General features: G+C 43.6%; 1 protein-coding gene across 2 annotated transcripts; it reads right to left on the bottom strand.

Annotated features, from left to right (window-relative positions):
* On the bottom strand, nucleotides 1-15831 carry GOLGA7B (golgin A7 family member B). Of its 2 annotated transcripts, none has more exons than XM_069067154.1 (5): nucleotides 15269-15831; nucleotides 4891-5055; nucleotides 3124-3276; nucleotides 2862-2963; nucleotides 1-1606 (listed from the first exon to the last, which is right to left on the bottom strand). In XM_069067154.1, the coding sequence occupies exons 1-5, from the start codon at nucleotides 15278-15280 to the stop codon at nucleotides 1496-1498; spliced, it is 543 nt and encodes a 180-aa protein (XP_068923255.1). In that variant the 5' UTR covers nucleotides 15281-15831; the 3' UTR covers nucleotides 1-1495. The 2 variants fall into 2 exon arrangements, with proteins under 2 accessions (XP_068923255.1, XP_068923256.1); XM_069067155.1 differs by having other exon boundaries at nucleotides 4891-5016; nucleotides 15269-15826.
* Between the last annotated feature and the right edge of the window lie 2847 nt (nucleotides 15832-18678).

Genomic DNA, 18678 nt, shown 5'->3' with positions numbered 1-18678 from the left:
CACACACACACACACACACACACACACACACACACACACACACACACCATTTGTGGGGACACAGACATACAACCCTGCTCAATAACACAAAGCTACAAGGGGAGAGAAATAAGGAGGGACAAGAGTAATAGGGAACCCAGCTAGAGAAGAAGAGAGGGAGCTGGGGCTGGCTTTTTAATAGAACTCAGCCATCATGGTTCCCTACAAACAGAGCAGCCCTGCCTCCTCTTCCTTCACATCTATCCTTACCTACTTTTCTCTGCCTTGAGACATTGGAGTCACATTACTCAGCACAGATCAAAGAAACCCTCTCCTCTGTCTGGACTCAGTTACCCAAATCTTCCCATTACATCCATGATTAGTCTCCCATAATTTATTTCCTTTTCCACCTTGTTCCCTCTCATCTTCCCCTCCTCACAAAAGTTCCCTTCTCAGACAGACAGTCCCCATTACAGAAGTAGAAACTCCCAAGGCTTAAGTTCTTCTCTTCCAGACCAAATAGCCCACTAACTAGTTTCTCCATGATAAAAAGTTACTCTGGGTTACTCTGACTCCACGGAAGACGTGGGAGCACCTCCCTTCCCTTCCTTTGGCCATAGATCTGTTTCTACTGTTGGACCTTGCCCCTGACCAGAGTACCTCCCCTTGAGCACTTTGTTAAGGAGAAGAAAGCAAAAGTTGGGAAGACTTGAGGTCCTGGAAAGACAAAGCAGTCCTGGAGAAGACACTGGGACTTGTCCTTCTTGCCCCGCTGGGGACTGGATTGGAGAAGTCCCCCAGTGCCTTCTGTCTCCCCAGATTCCTATGAGAAGATGGTTCACAGATAGGGGGAGGTCTTAGGAGAGCATTAGAAAGGAAGGGAGGAGAGAGATTATGGGGAAGACACCAGAGCAAGGAGGGCAGGCAAGAGAACATAGAGAGTTATTTGCATGGCCAACCCATTGCATTTGGCAGGGAAAGCAGCTGGACTTTGGGGAACAGAGATCCAGGGTTAGGTCCTCTAAGCTAAGGGATCATGCAGGGTAAGGGATTGTCCAGGTTTCCTAGCCTCTGCTCAGCTCAGGCATGGAAGGTCCCCTCTGGGCGATCTGTAAGAGAGCAGCAGCTGGAAGGGAAGTAGAAGCTCAAAAGGAGAGATACTCCGAGGGAAAGAGCCCCCTAACTGTACCCCTGACATGGGACTCCTCCCTAGCGGAGTGGTCCCCAGGGAACAAAGAAGTCAGGCCTAGGAAGGGGTGTGTCTGGAGGGGGACAACTCCTTCTGTGAGGACACCTGAGCAGTAAGGAGTAGTCCCCTGCCTGTCAGGGACCCTGGAGGTCAGCTGCCCACAGTTGAATCTCAGGGCGAGCCTCCCCCCTCCCACCCCACCCCACCCCCAACGGAGTGGCAGGTAGAGAGGGCGACTCAGAAGCGGGTGCTCTGGTAGCGCAGCCTACGAAGATCTGAGAGGCCCTCATCCCGGCAGTACAGCTCCCTGCAGGGACTCTCGGCCAGTCACCGGCCCCCTACCCCGCCCCCCCCTCCACTGCTGCTGCCGCTGCTGCTGGTGCTGCCACTGCTCGCGCTGCCGCTGCTGCAACGGTCCTCGTAGATGGAGATCTCGATCTGGGGAGGAAGCAAGTGAAGGAAGAGAGGCATCCTCATCAGGCACCTATAGCAAGTGGTCTTCCTGGGAGCCATGCACTTGGCACAGGGGGACCTGGCTCATGGATTGTGTTTACCACCTACCACATGTCATCTCCCCGTGATACCTGCCTCCCATGGACAAGGAACTCAGAATAGTAGTATGGGGTGAATCCTGTAAAAACTTCCCAAGGGAGATGATGGGGAAGAAACTGGGTCATGTATGTCCCTGTCCCTAAGGCCATCACTCAGCGTGGACTCCCTGAGGAGCTCCTCAGACCCTCACTTCAGAAATAAGATAATTTCACTCAGTGGCCATCAGCTGGTTTTTACTGCCAAGTGCTGCTCTAACTTCATAGGATCATACATAGACATAGACTTGGAAGAGACCTTACCCTCATTTTATAAATAAGGAAACTCAGGTCTAGAGAATTTAATGAATTTCACCAACAATCCCCCAGGGCCAGGGCCATGGCCACAGAAAGCTGAACTCTATGGGCTGGACCTCCCAAAGCCCTGATCCCTAGGATGGTCTAACTACTGAGCTTTGGCATTCTCTCCTGGGACTGAGTGGTCTTGGTAGCTGACCCATCCCATCGAATCTAGCACACTCCAGGCCAGATCTGCTCTGCCACCACATGGATTCCAGCTGGCTTCCACCTCTTGCCTTGAGTGTAATCAAATCAGTACAACCACTGCTTCTACAAGGTGGGTAAAAAAATTTTCCATAGATTATCAGCTTGAGAGACAACTTGATGTAGTAGAAAAGGACCCAGTCTTGAAGCCAGGGAGACCTGAGTTCATAGTTCTGCCTCTGACACACACTAGTAGGGGCAGTTAGGTGCAGTGAATAAAGTCACCAGCCCTGGGGTCAGGAGGACCTAAGTTCAAATCTGATCTCAGACACTTACTAGTTGTGTGACCCTGGGCAAGTCACTTAACCCCATTGCCTCAAAAAAAATACATATTGATAACATCTTAGTGCTTTTGGGAATTCTCTAAGACCATAAGTTACTGAGAAAATGCTGAATTTCAATAGAAGAGGGAGTTTTCTATTCCCTGTCCCCTATGGATCAATTCATCATCTTTGTTACTTCCCAAACCAAACCTTTCCTGGGCCACCAATCCAGCTCTGCTTCCACTCTACCTGCTCTCCATCCATCCCTCACTTAGAGATATGGTTACCTGCCCATTGTCCATCAACCCGAGACACAGCAGTCACAATCAGAAAGGATACGACTCTCATTCCTCGTTCCACAGGGTCAGTGAGAAGGAGACCCCGGGGAGCAAAGATCTTCTCATTCTGCTCTTGTATGTATCGGGAAATCTTCTTGAGGACCTGCAGAGAGAGTGTTGGATTGGGGTGGTCAAGGGTACAGACAATAGGAAAGGGAAACAGAAATAGAGAGGGTGAGGGGGTCAGGGAAGGTGGCACAGGATGAAAAAGGAGAGGAGGTATTTGTGGCTGAGGGAAAGGCTGGGTCTGGGGTGGGACCCACCTTCTCATAATGCGTCTCCATGCAGAGGAAGATGAAGTATGCTGTGGCACAGGCCAGACAACCCTCTAGGTAGGAGCTGCCCCCAATTTTCTCGGCCTCAGCATAGAAGTTGTTGAGGGTCTTCACAGTCTCCTCAAACAGCTGCCGCTCAATCTGGAGGAAGAACAAGATTGAAGGCCCAGTTTAAGGTTCTGGAGATTACAGACTATAATGGAGGGCAGACAAAGAGGAGAGAAGTACATCAGGATTCAAAAGGTTGTGCATATCTAATATGTGTGTGGCCCACGTATAGGGAAAGAAGAAATGTAAATGAGATACTTCCTGCAGTCGAAGACACATGAGGGCTTTATACATGGGACTTAAATTTCTTTGAGCAAGTGGGATGAAATGCTGTATTTGCCTGTCAAGGGAGGGCTGGAATCCCTTTCCCTAGAGGTAGCTAAGTAAGAAGCTCCCAGGCTTTGAATGGTTGAGATGCTGTCTGACCAGATGGCAAGGGGACAGACTGGGACCTACCTTGCAGGTAGTTTTCACAAATCATTAGGCTGCAGAATTTCCATTGGCCCCACCCACATTTCCCCAGGGCTCCCTCCAAGCCACCCCCACAAGCTGCCAGGGCTTCCCTGATCACTAAGCTCAGAGACCACAGATGTCTGTCTGCCTGAAGACAAAGCTCTCCAAGGAGGAGGTAAGTAGCTGTGAGACTCCCAGTTTCTGCTTAAGACAACTGGATGGGAAAAAAGTAGAAAAAGTGCCATCCTTTCTACAATGTGATCTTTACCCTTAATACTGTTCTATTCTCCAGGGTTAAAGGACTCCCCAAGGCATGTATTTGCCTGCTGGCTAGCCCAGGGGCAAGGAATGAATGGCATTTTTCTAGAAGGTTGGTCAAGGACAGGAAGCAATGAAGGCAACTATAGATCATGATATGTATGTAGTGTATTGTGTACATATATACATACATGTAGATTGTGTGTGTGTCTATATATCTGCATATACAGGTATATAGATATATACACATACAGAGTCCCTAGGTCTCCCCAGTGGCTTAGAGTACAAATCTGCCTGGCTTGATAAATAGAAGAGTGATGTTGTTGTTCCATAGGCCAAAGCTGAGGTGGTGGAAACCGGATGATCCAGAACCAAGGCCAAGCCCAGCTGGGCCATCACCAAGCTTCCTTGCAGGTCCTGGCCTAGCTCCCTGAAACTGGAGTTCCAATGTCAGCCTACATGGGGCATAGGCATGCTTAAGGTTCTCTAACTAAGCTTCATTTCTGAGGTTACCCCCACCTACTATCTAGTTCCTGTATATACAGCTAAGTCCCAATTAGTGTGAATAATTAATGTAGGGGCAGTGGTCACATTATTCAAATTTTCATTTCATATTTCTAGTAATGGACTAAAACCAATGACCACATTTTACATATAACTTCAAATAATTGCATCTGAATAATTCAACCCCTTTGCAAGATTCATTATTTGCCCTCAAAAGGACCTAGCTTTACATAGTCATAAGTGCTGTCTCCCTCATTAGAATGTGAACTACTTGAGAGTAGTGACTGTCTGTATAACCCTAACACTTAGCACAGTGTCCAGTACATAGTAAATGCTTAATACATTCTTTCTGACTGACTGCTGACAATACAGACCTGGTTTTCACAGTGCATGGGCAAGAGGGTATTTGGACTCCACGTTCATTGACTCTCCCGTAAGCAGTTTGACTGTGACTTGGACCAAGCACCAAGACTGGAGACAAGAATTCCTTACCCGGCTGTCCAGCTCAGGGGGAAATTTGGTCTGGAACTGGCAAATGGTCCCATCGCTGTAGTCTCTCTGGACAAAGACTTTGGTGGCCAACGAGGCGCTGCGCCGGAGTTCCTGCAGATTGTGACCCTCCAGAGACACAACGAATTCAATCAGCAAACATGGTTTCTGCTATGTGCAACGGGGGCAGGAGCATGGAGAAAAAGAGGAATGAGACACAGTCCCTACCCACAAGGAGCTTACAGTCTAACAGAGGGGATGAGACACATATGCAAGTATCGATGGCACAAAATGCTTCACTTGGAGAGTGAAATGGACGCTGATCTATACTGCAGCCCTCATATGGATGGATCTTGTCATATGCCTAGCTCCTCTGTACATGTTATCTTCCCCATTAGAATGCAGACTCCTTGAGGGAAGGGACTGTTTTCACTTTGGCCTCTGTATATCATTGTATAACATTACCTGGCACATGGTAAGTACTTATTGTTTGTTGATTGATTGCTTGACCACCCTCTAATAAATGAACTTTGCAAGTTAATGTGATCCAAAAAAATTCTTCACCTGTCGACCAGACTTCTGGCACTAAACCTCTCTGAATTACCCTAAATTAATCCTTAGCCATCAGATGCATACAGTCCATAGCTAGCTCCATGCTAGAATCCTTACCACCTTGGCAGTATCCAGCCAAGAGATTAGGCTCTATTGCAAAAGCATTCAAGACCTAGGATGGCCCCCATTTCTCTATTAGGCATCAACTAAGGATTTCAGTATCTAAGTGCTTTGACACTAAGCACATAAGAGTTCCAGAGTACAGAGAGAAATCAGAGGGGAGAGAGGGAGAGAGAGAGAGAGAGAGAGAGACATACACACATATACATATATACACATATGTATATATATACACATACATGCATAAATATATGTGTATATATGTGTATCCGCATACATATATTACAACTTGGTGAGGAGGGGAATCTTAGAAGGCTTCAAAGAGGAAGTGGCATCAAAGGATGAGAAGAATTTTTACAATCTATAGGGAAAGAGAAAGAAATTTCTTTGGAAAATGAAAAACATAAACCAAAGCAGAACCAGGAGTAAATGCGAGTGAAAACAGAAAAGTCATAGAACCAGCTGCAGGCCTGGACTCTGATCACAGGGATGAGTCATCAAGATGGTCAGCACGCATTCCTCATTTTTCTTAGGATGGTTGCCTGCCCTGTATGATCTAAGCAACTAAGGAAGTAGCACTTTCTTTCGAAGTCCAAAGGACTACAGCTGCCTAGGTGTCATAATGGCCCTCTGCCTTTCCCAGCTACTCTGAGCCAAGACAAAGGTGCCATGGACATCAAGCATGGTAGTGGTAGTTGGACCTGCCCACTGTCAGTTCTGGGCAGGAATGGGCAGCAAAGCCCAGTAAGGTGTTCTGTTGCCAGGGCAAACATGTAATATATGTTCCTGCCAACTCAGGGCAGTAGAACCAGAAGGACATTTGACTGGGTGTCAAAAAATCTGGGACCTAATACTGACTTCGTTACTCTGTGTTCTTGGGAAAGTCACATCATTTCTCCAGGCCTCGTTTCCTCACCTATAAAATGAAAGAATGGAGCTAGATTTTCTTTCCCAGATCTAATACTATGGCTTTATCATTTAAGTTGGGAACCATGGAGGATGGCCCTGAGGCTAAGCATTCAGCTCTTCTGCTGCTTAGCCAAGGGCCATCCTCCAAAAAGAGGATGAGGTGGTCTCTAAGATCTCTTCTTAACTCCTACACTCTACCTGGGAGGGAGTAGGTCCATCAGTATTGAGGGAGATTGTGGGTGAGGTGGGAGTAGGAGTACAGAGGTGATTTGCAGCTTGTCTGTGGCATAGGATTTTAAGTGGATGGACTCCAGCATTCTCAGAATGTCGATTTCATAAAGGAGGAGAGCCCCAGCTCACTTCCTTCACTACTGGCTGCCCATGTGATAGAACATAAATTTTGAGTTGTAAAAGTCCTGAAAAATAATTGAACTTGGGGGTGGAGCCAAGATGGTGGAGGTCAGGCAGCAACTCAGCTAAATTTTCACAATATTCCCCTGCAAACAACTTTATTATAACTCTTCAAATCAAATTTTGGAGCAGCAGAGCCAACAAAAAGTCAAAGTAAGACCTTTTTCCAGCCTAAGACAGTTTAAAAGGTCAGCAGAAAAGGTCTGTGACATGGGATGGGAGCTGTGATAGGCTTTGGAGGTGACTACAGTGGTGGCAGTGGCAGGAGTTATTACCCCAGAAATGATAAGAGGGTAGGATAACTGGTCAGAAAGAGATTACAGAAAACTTTTTGCTGACACTGGGTGCTACTGGTGCTACTTGGGAACTATATTACCTGTACCTAAGTCTAGATTGCAGTTCTAAGGTAAAGAGGAGCACTGGCACCTGCAGCTATAGAGGCAAAGTCACCCCTGTTGGGTAAAGACCAGACCAAAAACCACAAGAACAGTGACCACACCTCTCCCCAGATCACACCACCTTGGAAGAACCAAAAACTTGCTGATTCCCAGAGTCTATCTAAAAATAGCAGCACACACACACACAAAAAGGCTGAAACTTGGGAGAGTGCCTCCAACCCCAGATGAGCAGAGCTCAACTTTAACTTATAGTTTAAAGTCAAGAAATAGTCTGGAAGAATGAACAAACAACCAAAAAAGAACTTAATCATAAACAGTTATTACAGTGTCAGGGAAGACTAAGACACATAAAGTCAGAAAAACACTGTGAAAATAGCTACATCCAAAAAACCTCAAAGAGAAAAATAATTGGACTCAAGCCCAACAAAAATTCCTGGAAGAGTTAAAGAAAAATATAAGAGTAGTAAAGGGAAAAGTGGGAAAAGAAATGACAATGATACAAGAAAATTGGGGGGGTGGGAGCGGAGAGAATTAACAGCCTAGTAAAAGAGACACAAAAAAAAATACTGAAGAAAATAACACCTTAAAAAATAGAACTGGTCTACTGGTAAAAGAACAAAAATTTACTGAAGAACTCCTTAAAAAGTAGAATTGCGCAAATAGAAAAGGTGCAAAAGCTCAGTGAAGAAAGGGGCAGCTAGGTCAAACAGTGAATAGAGCACCAGCCCTGGACTTAGGAGGACCTGAGTTCAAATGTGGCCTCTGACATTTGATACTTACTAGCTGTGTGACCTTGGGCAAGTCACTTAATCCCAATTGCCTTCCCCACCTCCAAAAAGCAAGGAAAAAAGAGTTTACTGAAGAAAATTTCTTAAAAAGCAGAATTGGACATCTGGAAGCTAATAACTCCATGCAACATTAAGAAACAATCAAACAAAGTCAAAAGAATGAAAAAATAGAAGAAAATGTGAAATATCTCATTGGAAAAACAACTGACATGAAAAATAAATTGAGGAGAAATAATTGAAGAATCATTGGACTACCTGAAAACCACGATCAAAAAAAGAGCATAGACATTCTATTTCAAGAAGTTATCAAGAAAAACTCCTTTAACATAGAGACAGAGAATAAAATAGAAATGGAAAGGATCCACTGATTGATTGCCTCTTGAAAGAGATCCCCAGTGAAAGGTCTCAGGAATATTATAGTCAAATTCCAGAGCTCCCATGTCAAGGAGAAAATACTTTAAGTAGTCAGAAAGAAACAATTAAATATTGTTGAGCTATAGTCAGGATCACACAAGATTTAGCAGTTTCCACCCTAAAGGATCAGAGGGTTTGGAATATGATATTCCAGAAGGTAAAGGAGCTAAGATTACAACCAAGAATAACCTACCCAACAAAACTGAGTTTAATCCTTCAGGAGTAAAAAAATAAACATTTAATGAAATAGAGGGCTTTCAAGCATTCCTTATGAAAAGACCAGAGTTAAATAAAAAATCTGACATCTAACCACAAGACTCAAGAGAAGCATAAAAAGGTAAACACGAAAAGAGTAATCATAAGGCACTCAATAAAGTTAAACTGTTTACATTCCTATATGGAAAGGTAATCCATATAACTCCTAATGACTTTATCATTATGATGGCAGTTAAAAGAAGTCTACATAGACATAGGGCATGGGTGTGAGTCAATTATGTTTAGATGATCTCAAAAAAATTAAGGGATGAGAAAAAGGGATGCACTGGGATGAGGGAGGGGGAAGAGGTAGAATGGGAAAATTTTCTCACATAAAAGAGGCAAAGAAGAGCTTTTATAGTGGAGGGGGAATGGGGGTGAGGTGGGGTGGCAGGCAATGTTTGAACCTCACTTATATTGGAATTGGTTCAAAGAGGGAAGAATATATACATACAGTTGGGTATAGAAATCTACTCAATAGGGAAATAGAAGGTGAAGTAGATGAGAAATTGGGGGAGGGGGAAAAATAAAAGGGAAGATGGATTAAGGGAAGCAGTGATCAGAAGCAAAAGAGAGAGAGAAAGATAAACAGAAGAAAATTAAATTTAGAAAAATATATTTAGTAATCTTAACTGTGAATGTGAATAGGTTGAGCTCACCCACAAAACAAAAGCAGATAGCAAATGGATTAGAGACCATAATTCAGTGATATGTTATTTACAAGAGACATACTTGAAACCAAAAGATACACACAGGGATAAAATAAAGAACTGGAGCAGAATCTATTACGCTTTAGCAGAAGTTTAAAAAGGCAGGGGTAGCAATTATGACCTCAGATTAAGCAAAAGCAAAAATTGACCTAATTAAAAGAGATAATCTGGGAAACTTCATTTTGCTTAAAAGGTACCATAGACAATGAAGTAATATAAAAAAATTTCAAGGGTACATTTCTCTGATAAAGGCTTCCTCAAACATATAGGAAACTGAGTCAAATTCATGCAAATGAGAGCCATTCCCCAACTGATAAATGGTCAAAGTATATGAACCAGCAGTTTTCAGAATAAATCAAAGCCATCTATAGACATAGGAAAAAATGCTCTAAATCACTATTGATTAGAAAATGCAAATTAAAACAAATTTGAGGTATCATCTCACACCTATCAAAAATAATTAATGTTAGAGGGGATGAGGGAAAATAGGTACACTAATAAACTGTTGGTGGAGCTGTGAATTAGTACAATTATTGAGAGGAACAATTTGGAACTATGCCCAAAGAGTTACAAAATGTGCATATCCTTTGACCCAGCAATAACACAACTAGGTCTATACCCTAAAGAGATCAAAGGAAAAGAAAAAGGACCTAAATGTACAAAAAATATTCATACCAGTTCTTTTTGTGGTAGCAAAGAAATTAAGGGGATAATCATCAATTGGGGAATGGCAGAATGAGGTCTGACATATGATTATGATGGAGTACCATTGTGTTATAAGAAATGAAGAGGGACTGGTTTCAGGGAGGAAAAACATGACAAGATCTGTATGAACTAATGAAAAGTAAAGCAAGAAGAACCAGGAGACCATTGTGCATAGTAACAACAAGTAGTAACAGCAAGTTACAACGATGATCAACTGTGAAAGACTTGGCTACTCTGATAAACACAATGATCAAAACAATTCCAAGGATTCATGATGAAAAAATGATATCCACCTCCAGAGAGAACTGATGAACTCTGTGTACAAATTTAAGTATAATTTTTTTTCACTTTCCTTAAATTTTTTGCTTTTTTTTTACTATATGGCTAATATGGAAATATGTCTTGCATGATTTCATATATATAATTGATAGCATTTTTCTTACCTTCTCAATGGGTGGGGGAGAGATGGCAGGGAGGGAAAACTATTTAGAGTTCACAATTTCAAAAGAAAAGTGTTAAAAATCAAATAATAAAATTTTAAAAGAAAGAAATTGCGTTGAGTAGTAGGATTTTTTTTAAAAAAGGAAATAATTGTACTCAATGTATTAATTTTTTAAATGGTAAAGTAAAATTCATAGTTGTTAGGTGACTTGCTATGGACACACAGCCAGTAAGTAGCAGAGACAGAATTAGAATCCAGGGCTTCTAGTTCTAAAGTCTCTATACAACACTATGAAAACTCAGGATAGTAGGTAAGTTCATTGAGTGAAATCCAAATAAAAGTATGACCCACTATCATGGGCTTTGTACCAGAGGCATAGTAGAAAGACCCCTGCTATAAACCTAAGGAGAACTCCTCACTCAGTCATACTTGTGGGCAAATGAGTTGCTGATGTAAGACTTTCTTAAGAACAATCTTGCTTTATATAAAAGATTTTTCCCCCAAAGTGTGGTGAATTTTTTTGTTGTCATTGCAAAGTAGATTGTATTTTAAATTTATTAGGGGAGTTTTCTATTAAGGAGTTGTGGCAGCTTGAATAAAAATAAATTTGTGGTATAAATAATCACCTCTAAATTTGTTTGCTTTGCAAATTTTGATGGGAGGGTGGTATTTTGAAATTTCTTAAGGAAGGTTATGCCTCAGTGTTAAACTACTCCACCCCAAATTCAAACTCAAAGCAGTCAGGGGTCGTTGGGATGCATTCACCTGGCAAATGACACATTTGTCCATTGGACAAGTCAATATATGTGCACACACTCTGCACGTGTTCTGTGCTCTCTATTGTAAAGACTCATCTATGTGGGTTTATATTAGGCTCCACATGCTAAAGGGCAGGCTGGTTCCTCCCATGGGCTAAACTCATAGAAAAAACTAGAAGCTCTTTTCCAGGACCTTCATAAGCTCAGCTTATGTTTATATAACCTTTTCATACATATTGTCCGACCACCACCATAGGAGGCAGGAAATGTCATTATCACCATTTACAGCTGGGGAAACTGAGGCTCAGAGAGGTGAGGTGACATATTTGCCAGTAGTCACAGAGCTAGTATCAGGAATGGGATCTGAACTGGTGTCTCCTGGGTCCAAGCCCAAGGCTTTTCTGCCACATCACATTACCTCTCACCAATAAAATGAAGGAGGTGGATTAGCTGACTTCCAAAATCAGCTGTTTCTTCTAGCTCTAATTTCACCTCCAGCTCTAACATCCTATGATTTATGAATCACCTTATTGTCAAGGTCCCTTTGGAACCTCAATAACTATGCCACTTTGAATGGGCTACAAGAAAGACCTGCTTTATACTAAATTGTACTCTATAGTAAACAGTGCTATGATATAAAGTTTATTAATAACCCCAAGTTATTAATAACTCCATTTTGTAGATTTGAGAGACTGAGGCACTGAAGTGGGAAGTGATTCCACCAAATTGCTGTGGCAAGGGTGAGAACTGAGGAGGGCTGGCAACCAGCCATCAGTTTGATAGCCCTGTACAGCATGCTGGGTCCTGCAGAATGTAAGGCATTGCACCATAGAGAGAGAAAGATCAAAGGAGAGCTGATCTCATTGTGAGAGTGGGTAATGGGTAAACTAAAGTGCTGGACTCCTGCGAGTAGGTATAAGAGGAAAAGTGAGTTTATTCATGTGAGTGGGTGGTCCACACCCACAGGAAGTACTTTTCTCAGTTATCATCCTGGTGGTGGAAGAGATGGCCTTCATTCTTAAGGTATCTGGTCTCCTCCTTTCCACAGAAGTGAGATCTGGACTTGTCTAAGCTAGAGAGGTAGCATGGTTTAGTAGAAAGAGTATTGAATAGCCTATCAGGAGACCTGGGAACCAGTCTTCCAGTTGTTTACTCAAGGATATTCCTAGGATCTTTTCTAGAATGAAATTTAGCTCATTTCATAGTTTCCTTCTGTTATTGCCCTTCAAAAGCCCATTTCCTTTCCTTCTTCGAGGGCTCTCCCCTGGGTCGGGTAGCAGCTGAGTAAGGACAAGGCCATCAGGCATTTTATTAGGAGTAAATGGAAAATCAGTGACAAGAGCCATTGGCACCAATTTCTGAGCTGCAGTGTGACTGGGAGGAGGGAGGCAGCCCCGAGAATTGGATGCTGCAGGTCACATCCCAGGACTCTCACATCCTGCAAAGGAAGACTGGTACCCAGAGAGTGGGGGGTGGGAACTAGAATCTTGAAGTATCCAAAAGACCCAACCTGCCCTAAGGACAGAAGCAATTAACTTAAGCCAGATCCCTTAGCTATATTAAGGAATTGACCAACTGAATAGAAGCTTTTATAAAAACAGAGGTATCCTAGGCCTTGAGTAGATGTGATTTCCCCAGGGCTCCCTGGGGTGGAATGTGGGCTAGAATGTGGAGTAGAATAAGGAGCATGAATGTTCCTCAAAGTAGACAAGACCCATCTCACCTCACATAACTTCAGCTCTGGGAAACTAAAATGGGGAATGAGTTCAAAACACAGTAGGACCGGATGACCTTAGTTCTTACAGTTTGTGAATCTTTTCTATAGGGAGAAATCAAAGTAGAAGAAAGTTGAGTCTCACAATTTGTAAGAAGGTGTGAGGATTTACTATTAAATTCTACCTGGTGCCAATAGTTAAGCATTGTCCTTCCTGGAAACATCAGTTTTAGCTCAGGTCCCCAGAAGATGAATTAATCAATCAACAAGCACCTACTAAGAGCCAGGTATCAGGGATACAAAGAACAAAAAAATATCCTACTCTCAAAGAGTTTACATTCTAATATAGATAAGGGTGTAAGATAAATAACTTAAATGTTGTATGCTTCCACACTCTCATAGAAAGTAAGCTTCTTGAGGGTAGAAATTTTCTTTTTGCTTTTGTATCCTCAGCATAGTGCTTCCCACTTAATAGGAACTCAATAAATTCTTGTTGAATTGTATTGAAACAGAAATTTCCACCCTTCAAGGTAAAATGGAGAAGATAGGTTGAGGTAGGTGGGACTTTGGTCAGTATAGTGTTAAGACCACAATGGCAGTCACCAGCTTTGATTCCTCACTCATCAGAAGTTGCCCCTTCCTAATAAACCTCAGAGTCTTTTTAATCCCCAAGCCATTTTCTCTTTGGACTTTCTCTTTGGCTCTATATCACTCAGTAGAGTTTGCCACTAGAACAAGAAAGCCAAGCCTCCTGTTCAGGCATGGTGCTGAGGATCCCCCTAGAAAAAGCACCTAGTGGTTCTGTCTCAGATAGACTGAACTCTTTGCCCTGGCTGGCCCTTTGTCTTTGCAAGCAGCCAAGAGCTTCCCAATGCCTGAACCTTGTTCTGCAGTGATGACTACAAAGGAATAACAATAACAGTAATGTTCAGTGCTGTCATCAGAGATGCATAGCAGCTTTTCATACTGATTAATTCAAAAGCTTCTCCCTTCTGCAAGGGCAAACTGAAGTGAGGAGGGAAAGAAAGCAGGGCATCTATCACAAAGCCAAGAAGAAAACCCAGGAGTCCTGGTTCCTAGAGAGGCCACAAGGATATTTTAGAGTGACTTTTGGCAATACGACTGACCTGCTGTGTGACCACCTGTACAAGATATTTTTTTTCTTTAGACATAAGTATTCCCATGTGTAAGGGGGCACAGTGACTCAGAGATGTCCCCTTTCTCACAGAAGGGTGGGTATTGACTGACACCCATAAAACAGAAGTATTCATTGAAAACACTAAAACTAAGCACTTGGGGGTTGCACAAAGACTGTCCTCAGTGAGAGGTTACTTTGACACAAGCTTCAAATGCTTGTTGGTTGTCATTTTCCAATCCTACTCTACCTCAAGGGTCTTCCCTATGGTACCACAGTGCTGTCTACAGAGGGCAAGGGGGTAAAGAGCTTCACTGAGGAGAAGTAGGTTCCAGAGAATACAATCACATGTAAGAGCAAGTGGGGAGGATAAGTATATAGAAGGGTAGCTGAGACCAAAACCTTTCTTGATTGGAAGAAATGAAACAATTTAGTTCACCTGAGGATGTCCTCTCACACTTCCATCCTCAGAAGGAAATAGAAGCGTCAAGGGGCACAGACTGGAGTTTCTTGGGGTTGCAAGCTTTAGGCTTGGGGCCCTGGCCAAATGCACCGCATAGCAACACCAAGGAACCAGTACCTGTACCCCACCCCCAGCATTTACATACCATCCCTTCTCCCGAATCCTTGTATGTACACACACACACACACACACACACACACACACACACACACACACAAACACACCCCTCTTCTAGGGATTCATCCTGATTAGGAAGGCAGTTTTCCCTCTGCTGGGAAAAGAAGCTGAGCCAGAGCTGCTAGAGAAGAAAAACAGCTGCCCCTTTGCCAACAAGTGGCAGCGGCGTCTTTCGGGGCTCTCTGAGGGTATGGGGACCGGTGTTGGAAAGGAAGGCTGAGTCAGGGAGTGAGGGGCTTCCTGCCTCAAGGCGGGGCAACTCACTCCCACCCCTTCCTGTTCCCCCACCTCCCTTCAGTCCAAGCCCTCCCCTCTTTCCTCCTCCCATCAAGGCTGCTCCAAGCTCGGTTCAGGTCTCCGCGTGCAGCTTGCTTCCTGTTCCTAGCCGCAAGGACTAGCGGCGGGGCCCCGAAGGGCGCTTCTCACTTACCTCGGTGGCCATGTTCAGCGCGGGCGGGCTGCTCGGAGGCGGCGGTGGGAGCAAAGGGGTTGGGTGGGAGGCGCTGTCCTCGGTGCTGAACGAGGAGCTGCGGGGCCACGGCCCTAAGCGGGCAGGGGGTGCCGTGTGCTGCGACGTGGTTTATAAAGCTCTGGGCCGAGGAGGAGCAGCGCTGTCCTCGGTGCTGGGACAATGAGCTACAAGAGGCTGGGCCCGGCTGCAGGCTCAGCTCTGCACTGGGAGCTCCCTGCTCGCGCTGCCTCTGCAGTCAAGAGGCTCGGTTTAGCGTTGGCGGTGGCAGCCGAGGCAGGAGGAGGGGCCTGACGGAGGAGCCAGCCGGGGGGTGGGGAGTCGTGTCCCCCAGACTCAGTTGCCTACCAAGGAGCCCCGCCCTAGGGGAGAGGGCTCAGCCCCGCCCAATTCCAGAGTCCCCGCCTCTCCAGCCCTTCCCCCACCCAGAGCCCCGGAGTGGAACACTACACAAGCTACGGCTTCCCCTCGGGGCTCCCCTACTCTAAGAAGTCCTGGAAGGGAGTCCCCGAGGGCTATGTAAGCAAAGGAGCTGAGGATGCCGGGCTTGGAACCTCCCACCCTGAGGCTTGGGAGGTTTGGCTCAGCCCACTTCCTCTACCTTTCAAGCTTCTTGACATCTCTCCTCCCCCAGCCTGGGTTTGTCTTTCATCTTTTTCACTATCTTTTCCCTCTTTTTATAGCTTGCATTCGAATATGTTATAATTTTGTAATAGGGTTTGGTTTTCACATAAACTATCTCCTCTAAGCTTCACAACAACCGCATGAGGTAAATAGCATTGTTCCCATTTTATAGAAGGGGTTACTGATCCAAAAAAGGTTAAAGTAACTTGTCTAAAGTCTCACTACTAATAAATGGAACTCTAAGATCAGATTCCTGGTGTTACACTTCCAAGCTCCAGCCTATGTATCTTCTTTCTCTGCCCCACCCCCCTCAACTTTTCCACTTTTTTCTTTATTCTTATCTTTCCTCCTTCCTTTTTGTGATTTGAACACTAGAAACTAATGAAGAACAATGTTGACTGCAGAAACAGAAATTCTTTGCTTACCAACACACAGTTTTCCACTGGAGCTTTAGAAATGTCAGGTAGCAGGGAATTGTGGATAGAATAGAGAACTGGTCTCAGAATCAGGAAGATCAAGGTTCAAATCCCACCCTCTCAACACTTTAGGCAACTCTAAGACAGTAGGTTGCAATGCAGACGCAGACCTGCATTGATAGAGGAGTTTCCTCATCTGGAAGTTCCCTATACTGATGAAATCACAGTTTCAGTCCCTATCCCCATCTAGAAGCTGAGCTTCTTTTCCCTAAGAGTCTTCACCTGACAATCTCAAAGTTGGTGGAAAAGAATGAAGATTGAAAGCTCAGAAGTCATATCTATTTCAACCTGTACCTGAACAGAAATCCTCTCTACATAATCTAAGTTAATGTAATAAAAAGAGCATTGGATTCAGTCAGAAGCCGTAGGTTCAGGCCACTGACCCTATAATTTGCTTCCTGTGGGATCACTCTTTCTGGGTTTGTTTCTTCACCTGTAAAATGAGAGGGCCCCTCCCTACCTTCCATCTTTTGTCAGGTGTGGGATGGGTTGCCAAACCAGTTTTACTTGCCTTCTGTAACTAGGACTGGGCCTCATTGGATAAAGTAGATTCATTGTAGTTTTTACATCAACCTGAGAACACCAGCAACCACTGCTAGTAAACATTTCCCATTTTGGACATCACATTTTCCCATGGATGGCCCGTTTCTATTTACACAGAGATAGACAAGGAATGCCAACACACAGGAACTTGTGGTAAACAAATACAGGAACTTGGGCCCTCAGCAGTGGAACCTGTGTTTCATCCCACCCTGATGCATACTTCCTACTAGCTATAGGAACAGCACTACCAGGTTATAGAGAAACCATCACCTAAACAGCAATGGTCTTTCAGAGAAATTTCAAACATTAAATAATCTGGGATATCAGATCTTTAAGGGACCAAGAAATTATCTAGTCTAAACTTACTTTATAAATTAGCAAACTGAAGACCAGAAAGGGGGAACTATCATACATCTAACTGATGGCAAATGTCTCCTATCCTTATGCCCCAGGAGACAAATTGGGAAACATAGATAGGTAGGAAAGTTCAGGCACTTATGCCCATTTTACAGACAGAAAAACTGAAGCATATGAAGGGCAATAACTTGGTGTCTAGGAACAAATGGAAAATGATCTGATTCTGTGAATGTGAAGTTGGAAGTGGTAGAAATAAGCAAATAACTGCTTGGTGTCTGAAGATATAAAGGATATGAACCTTACCAAAACTTTTCCAGCTCAATTTTGATCATACTAACTGTTTCATGTATTTGAGCTGGAAACAAAACAGTCTGGTGGGCAAATCATTAGACTCATTAATTGCCATGGGCTCTATTCCCATTCCCAAAGAAGGCACAATGATCCCTTGTATTATAGATCATCCTCAAGCTGGGCCAAGATGCTTAATAAGCTGAGATTTTTTAATGAGCTCTACTTATTAAAAAAAATTTTTGATGGACATCAACACTCAGAGGTGCCCAAGTGGGCTCAGTTAAGGGGTAAGCAACATTTAGGATGGAGCAAATAAAACAGTAGAGAATTTTACATTGTATTATCTCCTATATGAGACAGGATAGGGTGGGGTGTTCTCAGACCCTTGATAATTTAGAATTTAGTGCTTGGAGCAGAAAAAACTTTGAGATTTAATCTGACCAAAGAGTATTATTACCCAACTGCTTTGGGAAAATCCAGACCTATGCAAAAGCCTAGCTCTTTGATGTTTTTGTCATAAATTAATGAGTTAACTCACAAAATGACATCAAAGAAGATCCACTAACTAATTCGCTGTTATCATCATCCAATCTGCAGCTGAATTGGAAATCCTCCAAAGAAAAGACTGCATCCAGGGAAAAACACACACAGTGAAAGATTTGGAGATCATGATCTCTGGAAAGAGATAAGAGAAAATTAACTCCCCCAGCCAGGAGAGGAGATGGAAACAGCTGAAAAAACCTCCAGGGAATAAGCTAACTGCAAAGGTGACCAGAAGATTGTCTGTGAATAGGTCTAGAAGAGCATAAACAAGTGTGTGGGTGTTTAAGAGGGGAAATGTAGTGTGCAAAGACTGAAATGATGCAATTGGACAGTGACCTGAGATCGTTTTCAAGGTGAATGCAGAAAAGGATTTGACAGGGTGGGGGATGCGCATCTGGATATTTTCTTTTTTAAAAAACAATACTTCTGCCATGGTTTCCCTAAGCTCCAAGGGGGTATGGTATAAATACATCACATAGGAATATGTAAAATAGGATTCACTCTCTGGATCCCCAAACACAAGAAAGAAACAACTAC

This window comes from Petaurus breviceps, unplaced genomic scaffold (genome assembly GCF_028583685.1).
Source record: "Petaurus breviceps papuanus isolate PSGF00001 unplaced genomic scaffold, PetGlider_PUasm1.0 90740, whole genome shotgun sequence".
Classification (NCBI taxonomy): Eukaryota; Metazoa; Chordata; class Mammalia; order Diprotodontia; family Petauridae; genus Petaurus; species Petaurus breviceps.
This window is presented reverse-complemented; position numbering and strand designations above follow the sequence as displayed.